The sequence below is a fragment of the Tachypleus tridentatus genome, chromosome 7, assembly GCF_004210375.1.
Source record: "Tachypleus tridentatus isolate NWPU-2018 chromosome 7, ASM421037v1, whole genome shotgun sequence".
Lineage (NCBI taxonomy): Eukaryota > Metazoa > Arthropoda > Merostomata > Xiphosura > Limulidae > Tachypleus > Tachypleus tridentatus.
The window spans coordinates 7,832,195-7,851,460 of record NC_134831.1 but is presented as its reverse complement, the minus strand read 5'-3'; the positions used below and the strand labels follow the sequence as shown (position 1 = coordinate 7,851,460).

General features: G+C 31.0%; 1 protein-coding gene across 5 annotated transcripts in view; it reads left to right on the top strand.

The window, feature by feature from the left end:
• LOC143255056 (E3 ubiquitin-protein ligase SMURF2-like) overlaps positions 1-17,756 on the top strand; it is a 61,861-nt gene extending 44,105 nt beyond the window's left edge. For 3 of the 5 annotated variants that reach the window (XM_076510103.1, XM_076510101.1, XM_076510105.1), the window contains 9 exons: positions 970-1,073; positions 1,286-1,400; positions 3,121-3,299; positions 4,565-4,702; positions 6,805-6,925; positions 10,561-10,762; positions 11,645-11,729; positions 14,068-15,889; positions 15,960-17,756. In XM_076510103.1, coding sequence (XP_076366218.1) covers positions 970-1,073; positions 1,286-1,400; positions 3,121-3,299; positions 4,565-4,702; positions 6,805-6,925; positions 10,561-10,762; positions 11,645-11,729; positions 14,068-14,212 — 1,089 coding nt within the window. In that variant the 3' untranslated portion in view covers positions 14,213-15,889; positions 15,960-17,756. Of the gene's footprint in view, positions 1-969; positions 1,074-1,285; positions 1,401-3,120; positions 3,300-4,564; positions 4,703-6,804; positions 6,926-10,560; positions 10,763-11,644; positions 11,730-13,709; positions 15,890-15,959 lie in introns of all 5 variants that reach the window. The other 2 variants (XM_076510104.1, XM_076510102.1) reach the window with 1 other exon arrangement.
• Positions 17,757-19,266: the final 1,510 nt, after the last annotated feature.

The window sequence follows — 19,266 nt, the reverse complement described above, 5'->3', positions numbered from 1 at the left end:
TAATAGTATTTCAACCACATCTGAAAGAGTTCTGGTTTATGTGAAACAAATTGTCAGCAGTAGATATAACAATCATGTAGAACAATCTAAATATGAAATAAATATAAATTATTCAACTATATTTAGACACATTAGCTACTTATGGCAGTAAATGGATCTCAAAATGTAATGACATTGATAGTAAATTTAAAGAATTTTTGTTTTTGATTCATTGTTGAATTTTGTTTTGAAAAAGCCATACCTTTTAAAATTAAAGCTGATTTTGTTTATTCATAATAATGTTTGTAATCCTAGATGTGAAAAAATACTATTAAACTTGAGAAGAGAGTTTATGAAAAACTTCTTCCTCTCTAGTTTGGAGAAGTTTTGTTTTAGAAGTTTATTGGTTGCTATTATTGTAGGTTCATAATGAGAACAGTACACTAGTATTTTTTCAAAGAACATGTATCATTTATGTTTACAAGCTGTATGAAGTGAAACATTTCAAAAGCTGTGACTTGAGAGACAAGATAAATGTGAAATGTTGCACGTAGTGTAACATCTTACGTTGTTATTTGTGGGAGACGAGATAAATGTGGAATGTTGCATGTAATGTAAGATCTTGTGAGTTGTGACTCGTGGCAGACAAAGGAGAGTTGAAATGTGTTTACATTTTTTATTGGAATGTAGAGTAAATCAGAATAGTAAATACTGGTCTTTTGACAGCCTAGAATTAGTGAATTATATTTTTTTTGGGGGGGCTGTCTTGCAAATTATTATGAAGGTGATTTTTAATAGTCAATAATATGTTTACATTAATAAGTATCATAATGTTCCTTTTAACATAGGTTTCTTTTGTTGTATGCTTACTGTCTTGTCGTTTTCTGATTGTTTTATGCTTCTGATGAAATAGGAATTCTAGAAAAGTGTACCACTGTTGTAATGACACAGGCTTGACAAATGATGTACAAAGATTGTATTATTTTTCAGGAATCGTATCGTGCTATCATGAAGATGAGACCTAAGGATCTGAGGAAGAGGTTAATGGTAAAATTCAGAGGAGAAGAAGGATTGGATTATGGAGGAATAGCAAGGTGGAATGATTTTAACAATTGAAGTGTAGTTAGTTATAGTATGTTGTATAAAAAACAATCATAGTTCTTTATATGGATTGGAAAACTTGTAAAGTACAGCAAAAAGGGTGATAGCACTAAACTTCAAGAAGTGTTTTTGTAAGTTCTCAGTATTTGTTTCTCCTATTTCTTCATTTAAGTTTTGGTTTTGATTATTATATGAAACTTTATAGGGAATGGCTGTACTTGCTATCACATGAGATGTTAAATCCCTACTATGGACTGTTCCAGTACACTCGAGACGATATTTACACACTACAAATCAACCCAGATTCTTCTGTTAATCCAGTAAGTATCTACGGTTCGTACACAAGTTAATGTTTTAAGCCCAGGTTTCAGTACCTGCTTGCATGATCACCATGTAGTTGTAATTAGTTACTGTTATTTTAAAACCAAATACATTCTCTGATTGACAAACTGAAACAAAAAGTATTCTACAAGTGATTAAAATTCATGGTAAGTATTAGGTCTTAATATTTTAGTTTTTACTTTTCATTTCAAATGATTATTATATCTAATCTTCTGTCGCTGATGTCGTGTGTGGAATGTGTTTGTAAGTTGTGAAGTCAATGAGTTTCATGTTGAATTTCATGCTAGGTGGTGTTAACAGCTATTAATCTAATGTGAATCTTATAAAGTATTGAAGTAGTAACCAGAACAGAACATGAGATTCACGTACATGAGAGGTGTGTTTAGTATTTATCTGGGAAATGTTATTTATACTGTTTTTTTTTAAATTAATTAATTTATTCATGATAATTCAGAAACACGTATTTCAAATTTATAAAAATGGAAACTTGAATATCTATGGGCTGAGATTGTTAACTTTTATAGTTTTAATGCAGCACTCTTGAGGTGTACAGGTATGGGCTTGGGATCTACATGTATTAGACAGTGTTATACTGTGTATTTACGTGTAAATGGAGAAGTTTTTCTTGTGTTTAAGAAATTGGCTTTACAGTAATTTATACTTTTATGAGAGACTGAATTGGCACAACTCCTGGATAGATGAACACAATCTAATGGGAAATTTAGAAGAGTTAGGAATAAATCACAGATCTCCAGGAATGTTTTTATACTTTCTTTACACATTTGTTTGTAATTTGAAAGTGTTTCTGTGTGAAGCTATACATGTTTAAAAGAGTAAATATTTTTTCTTATGACAACACATAAGGTAAGCCTTGCTAGTTTGAATGTGAAATGTTCCAGTGTCTCTTTAACCAAACTGTTCTGAAGTAATTTTGTTGTATTGGTTAGCTTTAACTCACCTATCCAACAGTTAATCTAGCAAAAGTACCCATCCTCAGTGAAAGAAAAGTTTAAGTTAGTTCATAGGCTTTATAAAGATTAGTTGTATTGTAATCATTGGTTTCACTCGGAGACAAATTTCTGAACTACTTATATCACTCACTACGAATTGTAATTGTAGAATATTTCAGTCATGCTGCGAGCCATTCAGCAATAACATACAGTAAATCTTGATGACGAGAAACCCACTTGAAGTAAAAATTTCTCTCCGAACGGCTGGTATGTGTATTAACACTTTTATTGATAAGGAGAGTATAATGTTTTGACCTTCCTAAGTTGTATTCTTAACCTGAAGATGATCTAGGAAGGTTGAAACTTTGTCCTCTCCTTATCAGTGAAAGTGTTAATACCCACACCAGCCATTCTGAGATACATAGAGTAAATCTACACTTTTATTTTTTAGGTTATGTCACATTTTGATATATGAATGATAGTGTAATTAATTCTTAACAATTTATTATCGAATATCCTGCTTGTGAAATAGAATTTAACTTCAACCTTATTCATGTTTGTTCTACCGTCATGATAAAAGTGAATGTTGAGCTTTGTCTGCGTGCACAAAGGAGATACAGAAGCTTGGACAAAGACCACTGATTAATGCTATTCTAGATTGCAGTGAAACCTCTTAGAGACAGAGAGACAAATCTGTTTTAAGGTCTTTACTCTACTCTTATCAAGTTTGGTTGGTTTTATATTTCAGGAACATCTTTCATATTTTCATTTTGTGGGGCGAGTCATGGGGCTGGCAGTGTTTCATGGACACTACATAGATGGTGGCTTCACCCTACCCTTCTACAAAATGTTGCTTAACAAACCCATCACTCTGGAAGACATAGAAGGAGTAGATCCAGTTCTACACCAGAGCCTTATGTGGATGTTGTAAGTTCTCTGTTCTTTACTGTGGGTAGTTAGTACTTAACAGAAAGTTTGTGTTGAACTTTCAGTTTGTCTATTAAGGTGGGGATTGCAATAAACATTTTTCCAGTTGAGTATTTTTATGAAATATCTCCTTGTAACATTTCAAATATTCTGAAGTTGAGTGTTTTTATGAAATATCTTGTAACATTTCAAATTTTCTGAAATTGAGTATTTTTATGAAATATCTCCTTGTAACATTTTAAATTTTCTGATATGATTGCCATTTAATAATTTCTTATTTTTCTTTGTTTTTTCTCTTTGTTTTGTTTTTTATTTTTGCTCATCAGTTTTTAAAAATATTGAACTTTTTTCTTAACAAGCCCATGAGGGGTGAAGATAGCTGCAAAGTGTCTGTTAGTATTTACTTGTTAATCAGATTTATAACATGACATGTATTTATAACAGTGTATTAAATGTAATACTTATTTAATGTTCACACTTATAAAGTGACATGTTTTTATAGCACACTAGTGAGTGTATTATACACTTGTCCACCTGTATAGTTACTAGAGTTTTCATGTATAGCATGTTTGACAGTATTTATGTGGTAGAGCAGAGAAAGGAAGACTACAAGTGTGAGGACGTTTACTGATTTGACTTGAAGTTGTAGTGGGTTTTTAAAGTAAAAAAAAAAAGAGACAAATTATTAATATTAAAACAAGTACAGACATAATTAAATCATTGGCAAATTTTACCCTTTGGGACTTTTCTTACTATGGAACCAGAGAAAGTTGTTGTGTGGTACAAGTTTGTATTCAGTTTCAGGCAGTTATGAAAACATATGTGAATGATATGTAATGTTTGTGTCAAAATTGATATCTGTTTCAAGAAATGATTATGATAATAAGTTTTTTCTTTTAAGAAGTAAAAATAAAACGATATGAAGGTGATAACTGTATGATTGTTGGTTTCTATTAGAAATGTATTTTAACAAAATATTTTGTATTACTTAAGGCCCCAGATGTTCATTATAAACATGTAAAAAAAAGATTACAGTAATTGTTTATAGTAGTAAAGTGATATGTGAAAAAATATATAAATTTCTCTGTTGTGGTTCAGTGGTAACCTTTGGAGTTATAGTGCAAAAAATGACAAAAACAGATATTGGTACTGGATGTGATCACAGCCCAGGAAACAAGCAGTATTGAATCATATAATATACCAATTAAACATATTGGTTCTATATTATTATCCAGATGATAGCTGACTGGTAACTTTATTTCCAGACAAAATGACATCAGTGCTGTGTTAGATATCACGTTTTCTGTCGAGCATAATTCCTTTGGTAAGCTTCAAGTTCATGAACTGAAACCAAATGGAAAAAACATACCTGTGACAGATGACAATAAAAAAGAGTATGTCAGGTGAGGAAATTGTTGTTTTTTTTATCTCTTATGCATGTGATTATAGTAGCTTTTAAGTAATTGTTGGTTAGGTACACAGACGGTTTCTAAGCTACAACTATTCCTGATTGGATGTATCTCTTTGTCAAACTAGTCTAGTATTTCCTGTTCTTATCATACCACGTCCATCTGATTTCTGCCACTATATCATCCCTGCATCTTCTCTTTTGCCTCCCCTTTGAACTTTTTCCTTTCCTAATTTATCATTCTACTCTTCTTAAGGTCTGTCTATTATCAAAATACTATGTAGTGTGCTCAGTCCATTTCTATTTAGTTCTTAGAATGAACCTTATTGTTTCTGTTATATTTGTTGTTTTTGTTATTCTGTCATTTATCCACCTTACAAATGGTATAGTACCCTATAAAATGAGAAATCCTTTCTAATAAAATTGTAAAACTATCAGTTATTTGAGAGAGTTCTTCAGTAATGATAGGTAATATTGAACAATAAATATGGGTTGTTTTAAATTAAAACAATTATTCTACCAGAATGTAAATTGAGCATGTTTCAAGATTTTAGTCAAAATAATAATTCCAACTTTGTTATAAGTTTTTTTTTTAACTCTGAAACATTTTGGAATTGATAAAAATAATTTTCTAATGTTGTTTAATGTAATTCTCAAAGTAAAATAAAATGTCTTGAGTTTTTACCTTTCTTTTCTTTTTTTTGTACAGCTGTAAGGATTCTCACCTGTAAAAAAAATACATTGGTTTTAGTTATTTGTAACCTATTTTGTTAAATATAATTATCATAGTTTTGTGTCTCAGTGATGTCGAGAAAACCCACTTGTAGAGAAATATATATGTAAAAACGGCTTGGTTTGGGTTGAGAAAATATTTTACGTAGAGGAGCAAACAAGGTTTTGACCTTCTTCGATCATCGTCAGGTTCACAAAGAAAGAAAGAGGTAACTGACCGGAAGCTGACCACACGTTTGGAAGGGGTTGTGTAACTGAGTGTTGGAATGTAGAGGGCGGTGTTAGATGTTTGTATTTATAAAATACAATGTGATAACTGCCATGACTTCTATATTGGAGAAACAAGTAGAAAAATGGAAACCAGATTTAAAGAATCTTATACCATCTCCTCTCAATACCTCTCAATTCTTATCACAGTAAGAAATTGTACAACTGACAGTGAAGCTTACTTTGAAAAACAGCTGCAATAATGTTAGGGCTGGTTTTAAGTTATTTATATCAGTGTAGAATGAATGAAATGATCAGAGAAGTAATTTATGGTTTTGTGGTAAAGTGATTAAATCTAGCTCAAACAGAGAAGAACAATCTATTGTAGAACATTTAGGAATAAACCACATGGCTGGAAATTTTTTATAATTTGTTTTTTTAGCATTCTTTTAATTCATGAAAATATTTTTGTATTAAATTACATTATTTGAAAGGTATATAAACTTTCTTTTACCAGAAGATACCTGTTAGACCTTGGCAGGTTTAGAGAGGTGTTAGTGAAGCATTTCTTTTACCAAAATCCTTATTGAATATTATTTTTAATAAGGTATAATTATTTGAAAGAAAGTATATTTATTAGATGTAACTAGTTTTTATTAAAGAATATATTTAGTAAAAAATTTATTTTCAATGATCTATCACAGTTTTGAAAGGTAAAAAGTTCTAGGCCGTTGATAAATCTTAAGAGATGTTTTATAGCTGAGACTGGTGACCTCTGCATTTGGCAAAATAAAAATTATCAAAATAATTTTCTTAATGCATATCAATTTTGAAGAAACTGATTGGATATATGAAGTTTCTGATTAACAAAATAGTTCTAAAGCAAAAGTAAATGTTTCTGAAAAGTAACAACAATATTTTGTAGAGTTTGCAACAGTGGTATTTATTAATGAAAGATTATTTTATTCAAGTCTGTTGGTGATTTTGATTTAAAAAGTTTTAGAATACATTTATGTGTAAAAATGATATCTGGGCCTTGGGTAGTATTTGTATTGATGGTTCACTTATTTATGGGCCTTGGGTAATATTTGTATTGATGGTTCACTCATATATTATAAATGTTTTATAACAGTGTTTGATATGAATTGTTTTCATCAGGTTGTACGTGAATTACCGGTTCATGCGGGGAATAGAACAACAATTTCTTGCCTTACAGAAAGGTTTTAATGAACTGATTTCTCAACATCTTTTGAAGTCCTTTGATGAGAAGGAATTGGAGGTAAGACTTATAAATAACTGATTCTTATGGTTCTCTCTTATCCTTGAAAAGTGTACTTAAGGAATTGCTTTTCTTTTGGTAATATAGCATCTTTATATATACAGATGGTCTGTTTTTTCTTCTGTGACTGTCTTTATAATGGTATGTGACTAAGTGATTGCTTCAAAGACGTTTGTACTGGTGCTGAGTGTGAGTTTCTGGTAGGAATTAACCCTTGAATAACTGACTTGTTTTTATATTGTTCCTTACCAGATTGGTCTGCATATTGAATAGTTTTGTGACAGTAATCGTAAAGATGTGATTAAAGAAATGTGACCAAGTTCACGTGAGGGACTTCAGTAGTAATTATACAATATTGGTGATATTTATTTTTTGTGACTTATTAGAAAATATTAAATCAATGTAACACAAACAGTTTAGAAAGATATAATTAATTAACTGATGGATCACGTCATTAAGTTGAAAGGTTTGAGTCTAAACATGTACACTATATGTTATTGCAACATGCCTACAGCAGATTTGAAAACTGGAATTGTTATTTTGAAACAGTGTTCAGGAATATTTTATTAAATCTTTTTAATGGCTTGTAGATATACATTATCATAACTTTTTGGTAACAGGTAAAGTTACCTTTTGTTTCAATAACTGAATAAAAAGTTGGACAAAATCAATAATTTTTTGTGTAAAACGTGGAGGAAACACCTGTAGCAGTCAGTTACAATGCTGAGGGTGTGATTAGTGTATGATTAATTCCACAAAAGCCAATCAATCTCATGGACTTGCATAAGTTCATAATGTACAAAACAAGTTGAATTATGTAGACCAAGTTGATAATTCAACAGTTAACCAGAACTGGACTTTCTGGTAAATGTTCCTTGTATCAGTAGGTGAATGAAAGTGTATAGGAATTAATTGTGTAGAGACTGAAGTATGTTACAATCCCTGAAGTACAAAATTTTAAAAATATGAAATTTATTCCAGTAATTTTTTTCCAAAAGCACTTTAGGATTATGTAATGCTCAGTTTACTTTTTGAAAAAGCATTTCATTTCTGTCATACATGTAGCTTTTTCTGTTCTTAGCATTGCACTTTTTTTTTTTTATAAAGTTTTCAATTTTTCTTAACCCCTTAGCTGTGGGACATGCCATGTGGTGCACTTTAATTTATTTCAAACAACAGCCTGTGGAACTCATCCTATTAGTTTTGATTGATTGACAATTTATATCATGACATTCTGCAGCTAAGGGGTTAAGCTTTTAGTTAGGTTTAATAATGATTTTGATTGATCTTAAGCTCAAAGTTAGGTTTAATAATGATTTTGATTCATCTTAAACTTATAGTTAGGTTTTTGATTGGTGTCTTAAATTGTAGTTGTTTCTCCCTGTCAAATTCCAGTGTCAGTTAACTTGGAATTCATTATATGTTGCTGCACCTATTAGCTATTCAGTTGTGACTGTTTTGGTTAAAATCACTTTGACTGTGATATCATGGTTGTGTTTCTTAAATTTGAAAAGGGCAAAATAAATATTAAAATAAAACTAGTTCAAAGCTGATGTGATATATACATAATGCAGGATGTGCAGTTAGTAAAAGCAGAAAGTCTTAGGTGGAATGAAGAATTTTATAGATTTTTTTTTTAAAGTTTCATAAATTTCAAAACTGTACAAGTCTGTAAGGTTGTGCCTGCACTAAGTCAAATTTTATTACTGTTTTCTCTCTTCAGAAAGTTGTCACTATTTGTAACTTTCATGTAGTGTGGTTGGGTATTCTCATTGTGAGATTGTAAAAGTCCTGTAAGAGTATTTTGTACCCTTATAGTCTGCAAACAATTAAGGAGTACTGTATCTTCTCCTGTTGGATAGAGATGAAATTCTGTCACATACAAGAATGTTGTGTGGCTTCTCTGAAACGTATACAGGAACTGTGAAGCAACACACAGGTCACGTGATGTTGTGACTTTGAAATGGCCAACTTTCTTGAAAATTGTAGGGTGACCTTGATTAATGTTTTCACATTATGTGTTACTTATTATATGTAACAATGAAACATAAAGTTAGCTTTTTTGGAAACCACAGATTGGCCTTAATTAGCAATGTTGTTGACAATGTATTTGTTTTGCTGTTGTGTATTGTTTATTATTTTTGCTTTTAAAATAACTGTACCTGTTTTTATTTAATATCTATAAATGTTATTCATCATCCAGGTGTTATACAAAGTAAATTATAATTGTTTTGGTACAGGGAAAGTTTGGATGTTTGGAATTTGAATGTAAATACCAGAAAGTTTTCAGATAATATGGAACCAAACATTTAGAAAAAAAAACAAATTATTCATTTACATAGATCTGTTATACCTTTTTATAGGTAAACTCATTCACCATATGTGTAAGTACCCAAACTATGATATGTAATGTTTCATCTTTCATGGTATCATATCCCCCACTGGTATAGCAGTAAGTCTACGGATTTACACTAAAATCAAGGGTTCAATTCCTTTAGTGATATCATTGTGTTTATATCTTAAGTTTTGTGAATGTACTTATTTTTGGCATTCTTTATATGTGTGTAAAATGTGCTTAATTTGATTTTTTTTTTATCTTATGAAACTCAGCATCCAAGATAGCCACAAGCAAAGGTTAAGTACACTGGATGGTGTGGGTTATAGATTATTTATATAAATATATTGTTAGGTTATAGATTACTTGTATAAATATATTGTTAGGTTATAGATTTATATAAATATAGTGTGAGATATAAATTATATAAATATATAGCATAGGTTTTATTGTTGGATATAGATTATTTATATAGTGTGAGAAAAATTAGTTATATAAATATATGGCATAGGTTATAGTGATGGATATAGATTATTTATATAAATGAAGTGTAAGATATAGATTAGTTATGTAAATATATTGTTAGGTTATAGATAATTTATATAAATGTATAGTGTCTGATGTGGATTATTTATATATAGTGTCGGATAGTTCGTGTTATAGATTATTTATTTAAAGTGAATTAAATCATAATGGTTGCTTTGGTGTTTATTTTCTAAACCTTCTCTCAATAATTTGATAACTGTTATATTTGTAAGTTTTATTTTGTTATTATTGAATACATGTATATACTATTTGTTTTGTTAATGAATGCAGGTTTATCTTTTAGCACTAATGTAATTTCTTATAAATATTTACTTTGAAATACAGGCTTAACTGTTAGTACTGATATAATAGTATATATTGTATTTGTTTTGATTGATGATACACAGACTTAATTCTTTGTTCTGATGTAATTTTGTCATTGACTGAATCTTACAAATCTTGATTATATGTTAGTATTTTACTACTTAGAAATCCTAGAACTTAAGATATAACTATTGTAATGAAATTAAGTGGAGAAAATTGGTACTATGTAATAAAAACACTGCAGGAGCAGAAGTTAATTAGGTTTACTTTTTACTACAAATTTCTTGAATTAGCCCATATATATACAAAGGGAGAAACTTGTAAGTCATTTGTTGTTTAGTGATATTGAGAGGGCTGATTAGAAACCAGTCCAGTTGATAATGATGATGTATATTATCTTCAAAATTGTTCTAGTTTGAAACAACTCTTCAATAACTGTTTTGTTACACAGCTACTTATTGGAGGACTAGGGAAAATTGATGTGGAGGACTGGAAAGTTAATACACGTCTCAAACATTGCACTCCTGACCACAACATAGTCAAGTGGTTCTGGCAGGTGATCGACTGCTATAATGAAGAGCGTCGGGCTCGTCTGCTTCAGTTCGTCACAGGAAGTTCACGTGTTCCCTTACAAGGCTTTGTAGCTCTACAGGGTAAGGTTTACAGATGTCTATGTGTAGGGGCTCTCTATCAGACATGTATAAGTGTAGGTGGCTCTCTACCAGGTGCATGTAAGTGTAGGGGGCTCTCTACCAGATGCGTGCAAGTGTAGGGGGCTCTCAAGATGTCAAAGAACTTATAAAAATTAAGTTGAAAACCTTCATTATTATATTATATGTTTTTAAATTAATGGTTAGTAAGATATAGATGTGCATAAATGCAGTTTCTGGAGAAACCAACTTCATGAGGTAAAGAAGGAAATGTAAGCTTATGAAAACATTTGAAGTAATATATGTAAAGAATATGTATTAAAATGTGTAATAAACCATAGACTTGACATGTTTCATGTGTAGTTTTGAATTATTGTAGATAATAGAACTAACAATCATTGTAGATAAGACCTAACATACATCATGTGTGGTTTTGAATTACTGTAGTTAATAGACCTAACATGTTTCATGTGTAGTTCTGAATTATTGTAGATAATAGATCTAACATGTTTCATGTGTAGTTCTAAATAGTTGTAGATAATGGACCTAACATGTTTCTTATGTATTTCTGAATAGTTGTAGATAATAGACTGAACATGTTTCACGTGTAGTTCTGAATAGTTGTAGATAATAGACTGAACATGTTTCACGTGTAGTTCTGAATAGTTGCAGATAATAGACCTAACATGTTTCACGTGTAGTTCTGAATAGTTGCAGATAATAGACCTAACATGTATCATGTATAGTTCTGAATAGTTGCAGATAATAGACCTAACATGTATCATGTGTAGTTCTGAATCATTGTAGATAAGACCTAACATACCTTGTTGTGCAAAAATCACCATGAATAAACTCAGTTCTAACAAAGTTTTATTTAATGGTTAGGATCAACAGGTGCTGCAGGACCACGCTTGTTTACCATTCATGTTGTTGATGTTAGTACTGATAACCTTCCTAAAGCTCATACTTGGTGAGTGTAAATATGTTATTATATGTTCTGACTTTTTTGTTGGTAAAACAAAGTAAGTAGTGCAATACTGTTATATCCATGACATGTTCTGCTGTAGTTTTGTGAGAATTTTTTTGTTGTTTCTTGTGATACAGTGTGGATATTTAAAAAAACAGTATATTTTCAAGAAGTTAATGTTTTGAAGAAGTAAGTTAACATCGTAGTTTAATTACAATTGGTAAAGTTAACAACCCTAATGAGGTAACATATTAGACAGTATATATACAATATTAATAACTGGTGCTGTATTAGTATTTGGTGTCAAACATGAGTCTTGAGTAAATGTTAAATTTGCATTAGTCATGCAAAATTAATTTTTTCTAAAGGACCACAAAATATGACAAGGCTTCAGAATGATGGGTTTTGAGTATTTCTTAAATTTTTAAGCTTTTATAGCCACCTATATGTGTGTTTTTCATAAAGTAGATGAAAGTATATGTACCATATTTTAACATATCACCCATCACAACATGTCTCAGGACACTATGATATCTATTGTATCCTTTAATTTCATATACATTTACACACTGGAAAGTGTCATAGCTTTTCTGGGTTGCCATGATAATGAGGAATAAAATAATAAAACTAGACAAAAGACTCATGATATCCAGGGTATGTTGTAATGAATCATATATGAATAGAATAATTAATAAAACTAGACAAAAGACTCCTGATATCCAGGGTATGTTGTAATGAATCATATATGAATAGAATAATTAATAAAACTAGACAAAAGACTCATGATATCCAGGGTATGTTGTGATGAATCATATATGAATAGAATAATTAATAAAACTAAACAAAAGACTCCTGATATCCAGGGTATGTTGTAATGAATCATATATGAATAGAATAATTAATAAAACTAGACAAAAGACTCATGATATCCAGGGTATGTTGTAATGAATCATATATGAATAGAATAATTAATAAAACTAGACAAAAGACTCCTGATATCCAGGGTATGTTGTAATGAATCATATATGAATAGAATAATTAATAAAACTAGACAAAAGACTCATGATATCCAGGGTATGTTGTAATGAATCATATATGAATAGAATAATTAATAAAACTAGACAAAAGACTCCTGATATCCAGGGTATGTTGTAATGAATCATATATGAATAGAATAATTAATAAAACTAGACAAAAGACTCATGATATCCAGGGTATGTTGTAATGAATCATATATGAATAGAATAATTAATAAAACTAAACAAAAGACTTCTGATACCCAGGGCTTATTGTAATGAATTATATACATGTGTATATTATATGGTTAATATTAAATAATATAAATGCTTTGAAACATGATTTTTCTAGTTTAGTAATTGTTTAATACAGGCATGAATATGGTGTTTTTCATATTTTAAATTTAAAATATTACTTAACTGTACCTTTTAAGAGAGGACTATAAAAGCATGCATTGTTCTGTAAATACATTTTGTTCACCATAAATAATTTACTCAGTAAGAATTAACCCTCTGTCAGAAGTTATTTGACTACAGTGGTGAAAAAAATCAACCTATTTAGTTAAAATACAGTAGCTGTATGGCAGTAAGAGTGTAGAACACTTGCATGCTAGACTTGAAAGTTGTTGTGTCTTCTGACAGTAATTCAGTACCAGTGATCTTGATTAAAATCTTGAAGTTTATCATTATGTTGTAGGGTTTTACTTGCATTTAATCAAGCAGCAGTGAAGTTGATTTTTGAGGCTGTATAGCTCATTACTTCATCTTACTCTAGTAAAGGACCAAGTATGAACTTGACTTTTTCCTTGAAGGTTGTTTCCTCTTTTTGTATTTCTTACAGTGTTTAACTGTATGTATATTTTCATAACTATCAGTGTAAAATAAATGACCATTGTACTGTAGGTTATCTGAAGCTTACGTGCATTCAGATATCATGTTTTCTGTTTTTCTTTTTGTTTTTTTACAGCTTTAACAGGATTGACATCCCACCTTACGAGTCATACAACAAGCTCTATGAAAAACTAACCCAAGCTGTAGAAGAGACCTGTGGGTTTGCAGTTGAGTGATGTAACTGTACTTGTAGTTGGTAGAAAAAACAACTGTGCTATTTATTGCTATCAGTGAGTGACCAGGTCAATTCCTTTTACTGTCACGACTTTTAAGAGTTATTTAAGTTCAGATCAAGAAGTCTCATGGCACAATTGATCCAGTGGTCTCTGTATACATTAGGAACTGTGGTCAGCCTTCAGTGGTTTTAGTTACATTTTAGTGCTTTTACATGCCTAAGTGTCTGTACTTTATTGAAATATATTCCATTCACACAGGGATCTTGGTTTATTCAGTGGATGTGCAGGCCTGGATAGAGCAGCTTCCATCACATGTTTCTCACACATGGATCTTGGTTTATTCAGTGGATGTGCAGGCCTGGATAGACAGCAGCTTCCACCACATGTTTCTGTTATTCTTTGATGATGATTTTTATGTTTTTATATCTGAATTGTATATTTAATTTTTTTCTGTGTTTACATGTGTGTGTGTGTTTGTGTGTTGCTTTCTGTTCATAATCTTATGCTTTAAAATTAGATAATGGTAACTAATTCCATCTGTGATTTAACACATACTACACCAACTTTTGCCTTTAAAAACATAATTTCAAGTTACATGTAATAAAGGGAGAGTAGCTTCACAGCTGTAGTTACTTGGGTTAAGTGGTTGTGAGAATGTTTGTCACATGTTTATACACACATCTTTTAACCCATATAACAACTCAGTCTGTCAAGTCTCATACATGACTTGATGAAAACAAATCAGATTATTATTAGAAGTATAAGACTTATTAATGAATAGAAAAATGCATTCAAACTTCATTGTATCTCTGTAATGCAAAAATTATTTATGTAATGATAGTGGTTTTTGGCAATAACTGTTGGTACAAGTGCATTGATAGAATCATTTTAGTTTAAAAAATTTTAGTCTGTTCTATTTGTTCACATAAGAAGAAACACCATTGTTTGGTTAGCCTAGTTATGGAAAATTCTTTCCTACATCAGAAACTCAAAACAAGGATAAGTTGAAAACTAAAGTTCTTACAGTTGTGATCTCTAAATCACATGTGTAGTGTTTTGGTTCTCTTTTACTAGCCATATAGAGTAAACAAGAATAATATATTAATATGGATAACACTATGTAACAAATTTTTACTTTTTTTTGTTCCTGGGCAGAAAGTGTTATTTCCCAATTGCTTATACCTAGAGTAAATGGAAAAGACTTATTTTTCTCTTCAAACTTTGCTTTTGTGACCTGTGAGCATATAACGAAAACATGATGGGAGACTATATTTGGGGGCTAATATGTGAAAGTGATTTACATTACAGTCGTAAATCTCGAAAAAGTACTCACTTCTAAATATTTTTGTATAACTTTAGTATAAATACATGTAAATCTTGATTCATATATTGTTTTATTCAAACCTTATGTAAATGAAAATGTGCAAATTTACCTGTTTTCACGTAGAAAATAGGTTAATTTCTAAATTTCATTATCCAGGTCACAAAAGTAAAGTTTGAAGAGAACAATGGCCATTTTCTGTACTTTTACAACATAAGCAATTAAGAAATATCACATACTATCCAGGAACAAAATTTGTGTAACATAGTGTGATATTCTTTTGAACCAGTTTAAATACTAGTTAACTGTAGGGAGAAAAGGCTAGTAAAAATATAAAGAACAGTTACCATCACCACAGGGGAATATGCTGCAACCTTAGTGATACAAGAGGTTAAATTACCAATACACACTCTCAGCCACTTCAGTTCATCTCTGTTTTAGTATAGCCAATGTGTGATTCTTTAACAGAAGAAGAATGTTATGGATCATGAAGTCTCTTTAATTGGGAGATGTAAATGTTTTTGTACTAGATATATATATTTTTCATATAGTGGTGTCTGTCTTTTAAAGATGGTCTAAAATCACCGATGAAGATTTGTTTTTTTGTCAATTAAAATGTGATTAAAACATTTTTTATAACAATGGCCGTATACTATAATTACAAAAAAAGATGAGTTTGACAGGTGTGACCGGTTGAAGTGGGCAGTTTGCTCTGGTCAACTGAATGTGATGTTTCATTCCATTCTATCTGGTTGACAGGTGTGACCAGTTGAAGTGGTCAACTGACAGTTGAAGTGGGCAGTTTGCTTCCATTCTATCTGGTTGACAGGTGTGACCAGTTGAAGTGGGCAGTTTGCTCTGGTCAACTGAATGTGATGTTTCATTCCATTCTATCTGGTTGACAGGTGTGACCAGTTGAAGTGGGCAGTTTGCTCTGGTCAACTGAATGTGATGTTTCATTCCATTCTATCTGGTTGACAGGTGTGACCAGTTGAAGTGGGCAGTTTGCTCTGGTCAACTGAATGTGATGTTTCATTCCATTCTATCTGGTTGACAGGTGTGACCGGTTGAAGTGGGCAGTTTGCTCTGGTCAACTGAATGTGATGTTTCATTCCATTCTATCTGGTTACCAATTCACTAAACAGGTTGTCCACTTTAATGAATGCATTGTGTTTTGTGGACTTAAATCAGTTGAGGCTATAGCAACTGTTATTTATTAAATTTAAATCTGAAATGCATAACCAACTTCAGGTAGTGAAACTAAAAGCCTTTCAGTTCTAAATTTTTTAAAATTTGAAGCATTTGTTTCTGTAATCTTAAAGACTTGAAAAAAATCAAATATCTATCTGGTTAAGAGAATGTGATGTATAATGCATAATTATGTTGTTTAAAGTATTTCTGTTCAGGTGTTAGAGGAAGTTAACATTCTTATTTTCCTAGTGGACAGTTGTCACAGTGGGTTCATCATCAATACTATTGATATGTTTTGGATTGTAATTGTGTATTATTTCTTTCTACTAGTTTATCTAGTTGTTGAGTGGATCATTTACTACTGGTTAGTTTGACAGACTGAATCTGAAAGTCAGTGGCTCACTCCTTGGTGTATAATTGTTATTTTGAGATGTGTGTGACTAAGTGATACAGACAAATGTCAGTATTTGATAAGAGTGTTTGCTGTTCATGACTAGCTTCATTCCTTCTAGTCTAATGATTCAAATTTAGGGATAGCTAGAACAGGTACCCCATTAGTTGCTTTGCTTGAAATTCTAGCTGTTATACATTATTTAAGGTACTCATTTAAAAGGAATTCTTATAACTCTTGGCCACTAATCTAGAAGCACCTTTAAAGTTTCTGAGTGATGAGGACCAGAAAAGAAATTGTTAATCATATAAAGATGATATAAAGTTTACAATTAATTATTGTTTAAAAATTATTCTCGTTTTTTCTATATACCATTTACATTATGGCAAATAGATAAGTGCCTTATTTTTTGTTTACTCTGCCCATACTAAGTTAACAAGATTAATAGAAGACATATCAATATTTTTGTAATTTTGTAACACAACAGTGCACCTCCTGCTCATTTTGTATTTTTATAGATGTATCAGAAGGATTTAATAGTAATCTACAAGGCTTGAAATCCAGGGCTTTCTTTATTGTGATGTTGAATTGAAGTTAGGTTTGGTAATTCTTTAGCCTTGTTTTTTTGTGTGATTGTGGAATTAAAGTCAGGTTTAGGTTCTTCAGTCCATTTTGTAAAGAGTCGTCCATGAAGGATGATAATGTAGTGTTAGAGATCAGTTGATATGATCTCGATGTTTATTTTTCAATATTACCACTTTAAAGACAATAGAGAATGATTTTATACATACAAAAATATTGCATTATTGGATAATGATCTAGATTTCTGTCTGTGGAGTCGTATAAAAATTCCCAGGAATTAATAATTTACAAAACAGAGTATTTGTATGTACGAAAATGTGAACTATTTAGTGAAGAGAGAGCCCACCTCTAGAACTTGCAGTAATGATTGTATGAATCTCATATTTGAAATCTACAGAATTTAATAACATGATTTCTGTGTAAAAAAATTACTGAAAATAAAATGTGATTTTTTTCTTTCAAGTGTCCTCTACTGGTGGAGTTATTTCTGTGTTTTTGGTCTAATTTCAGCTGGTTATTCCTCAGAAGAAAATGTTGTGTTTCTTTTCAATAAATATTTTTATACTAGTTAGATATTGTTTTTATTCTTTATTATAAAATAATAAAACTTGGTATAAATTATGGTTCAAAATATTTATATTTAGTGTAGATGGCACCCAACTTGTCTTGTAAATTTCTTCCTGTATAATTATCATGTATGTTGTTCCTATTTACATAATGGTTTCTTTATTAATGTATATGGAACTTCAGTAAGATTATTATTGTAAAATTGACTGTTACGTTGTAATTCCTTAAGTATCTGTAATATACTAAATCATAAAGTCACTGAAAGGATATAAAATTTTTGTGAATTTATGTGTTTAAATTTGAGATAATAATGTGGAATTCTCATCAAAACGCTACTGAAAATTGGATGAGTTTAATTGCTTCCCGCTTACCTTCCTTGTACAAAGACTCCATCTCTAACATTGTTGGAACATCAGCGCTTAATGATACTCAACACAATATCTGATGTGTTTATGGTTGTATTTTGGTGGTTTTCACTATATGTTGAACACAAAAATATTCTAATGATAATCTAAATTGTAGTAGGGTTTACATGTTCTAGCAAACACACCACCTGTTGGTAGGTTACTGAATCAATAGAAAGTTTTAGATTACCCTGTCGCCAAGCTTAGAAATGTGGGAGCAAAATCTGGCAGATTGATTAGTTGAGGAACCATATCTACTGGTTTTCAATTTTATATCTCTGGTCAACTGTTTTTTAGAGTGGTAGGATTTTACGATGTAGACTTGGTCAACAGATTGTTGGAATGGATAGTTTTCATGATATAAACTTGTTAAACTGTTTGATAGAATGATGTTTTTGTTTTTTGAATTTCGCACAAAGCTACTCGAGGACAATCTGCACTAGCCGTCCTTAATTTAACAGCATAAGACTAGAGGGAAGGCAGCTAGTCATCACCACCCACCACCAATTCTTGGGCTACTCTTTTACCAGTGAATGGTGGGATTGACCGTCACATCATGACGCTCCTACGGCTAAAAGGGCAAGCATGTTTGGTGCGACTGGGGTTCGAACCCGCGACGTCTTAATCCACCTGGCCATGCTGGGTCATGATAGAGTGAATAGTTTTCATGATGTAGACTTGGGCAGTTGTTTGGATGGATAATTTTCATGATATGGATATCTGGTAAAACATTTGTTGTGACGGATATTTTTCTTTATAGGGCTGGGGAAACAACTGTCGTGACGTATTTTTCGTATCAGTTACTGGTGGCTTGATGTATAGGTTGTAAAATCGAAGTTCCAAAGTTTGTTGCTGTTCAACCTGTTGGATACTTGGATCAGGTCGTTTGTGTTTGAAATATTTCAGTAAATACTCCAGGAAATTATATTTTTTTTTTATCATTAGGTTACTATCATATGTTGCTCAAAATTAGACATTAATGTCTGTAGTTACAAGTTTAT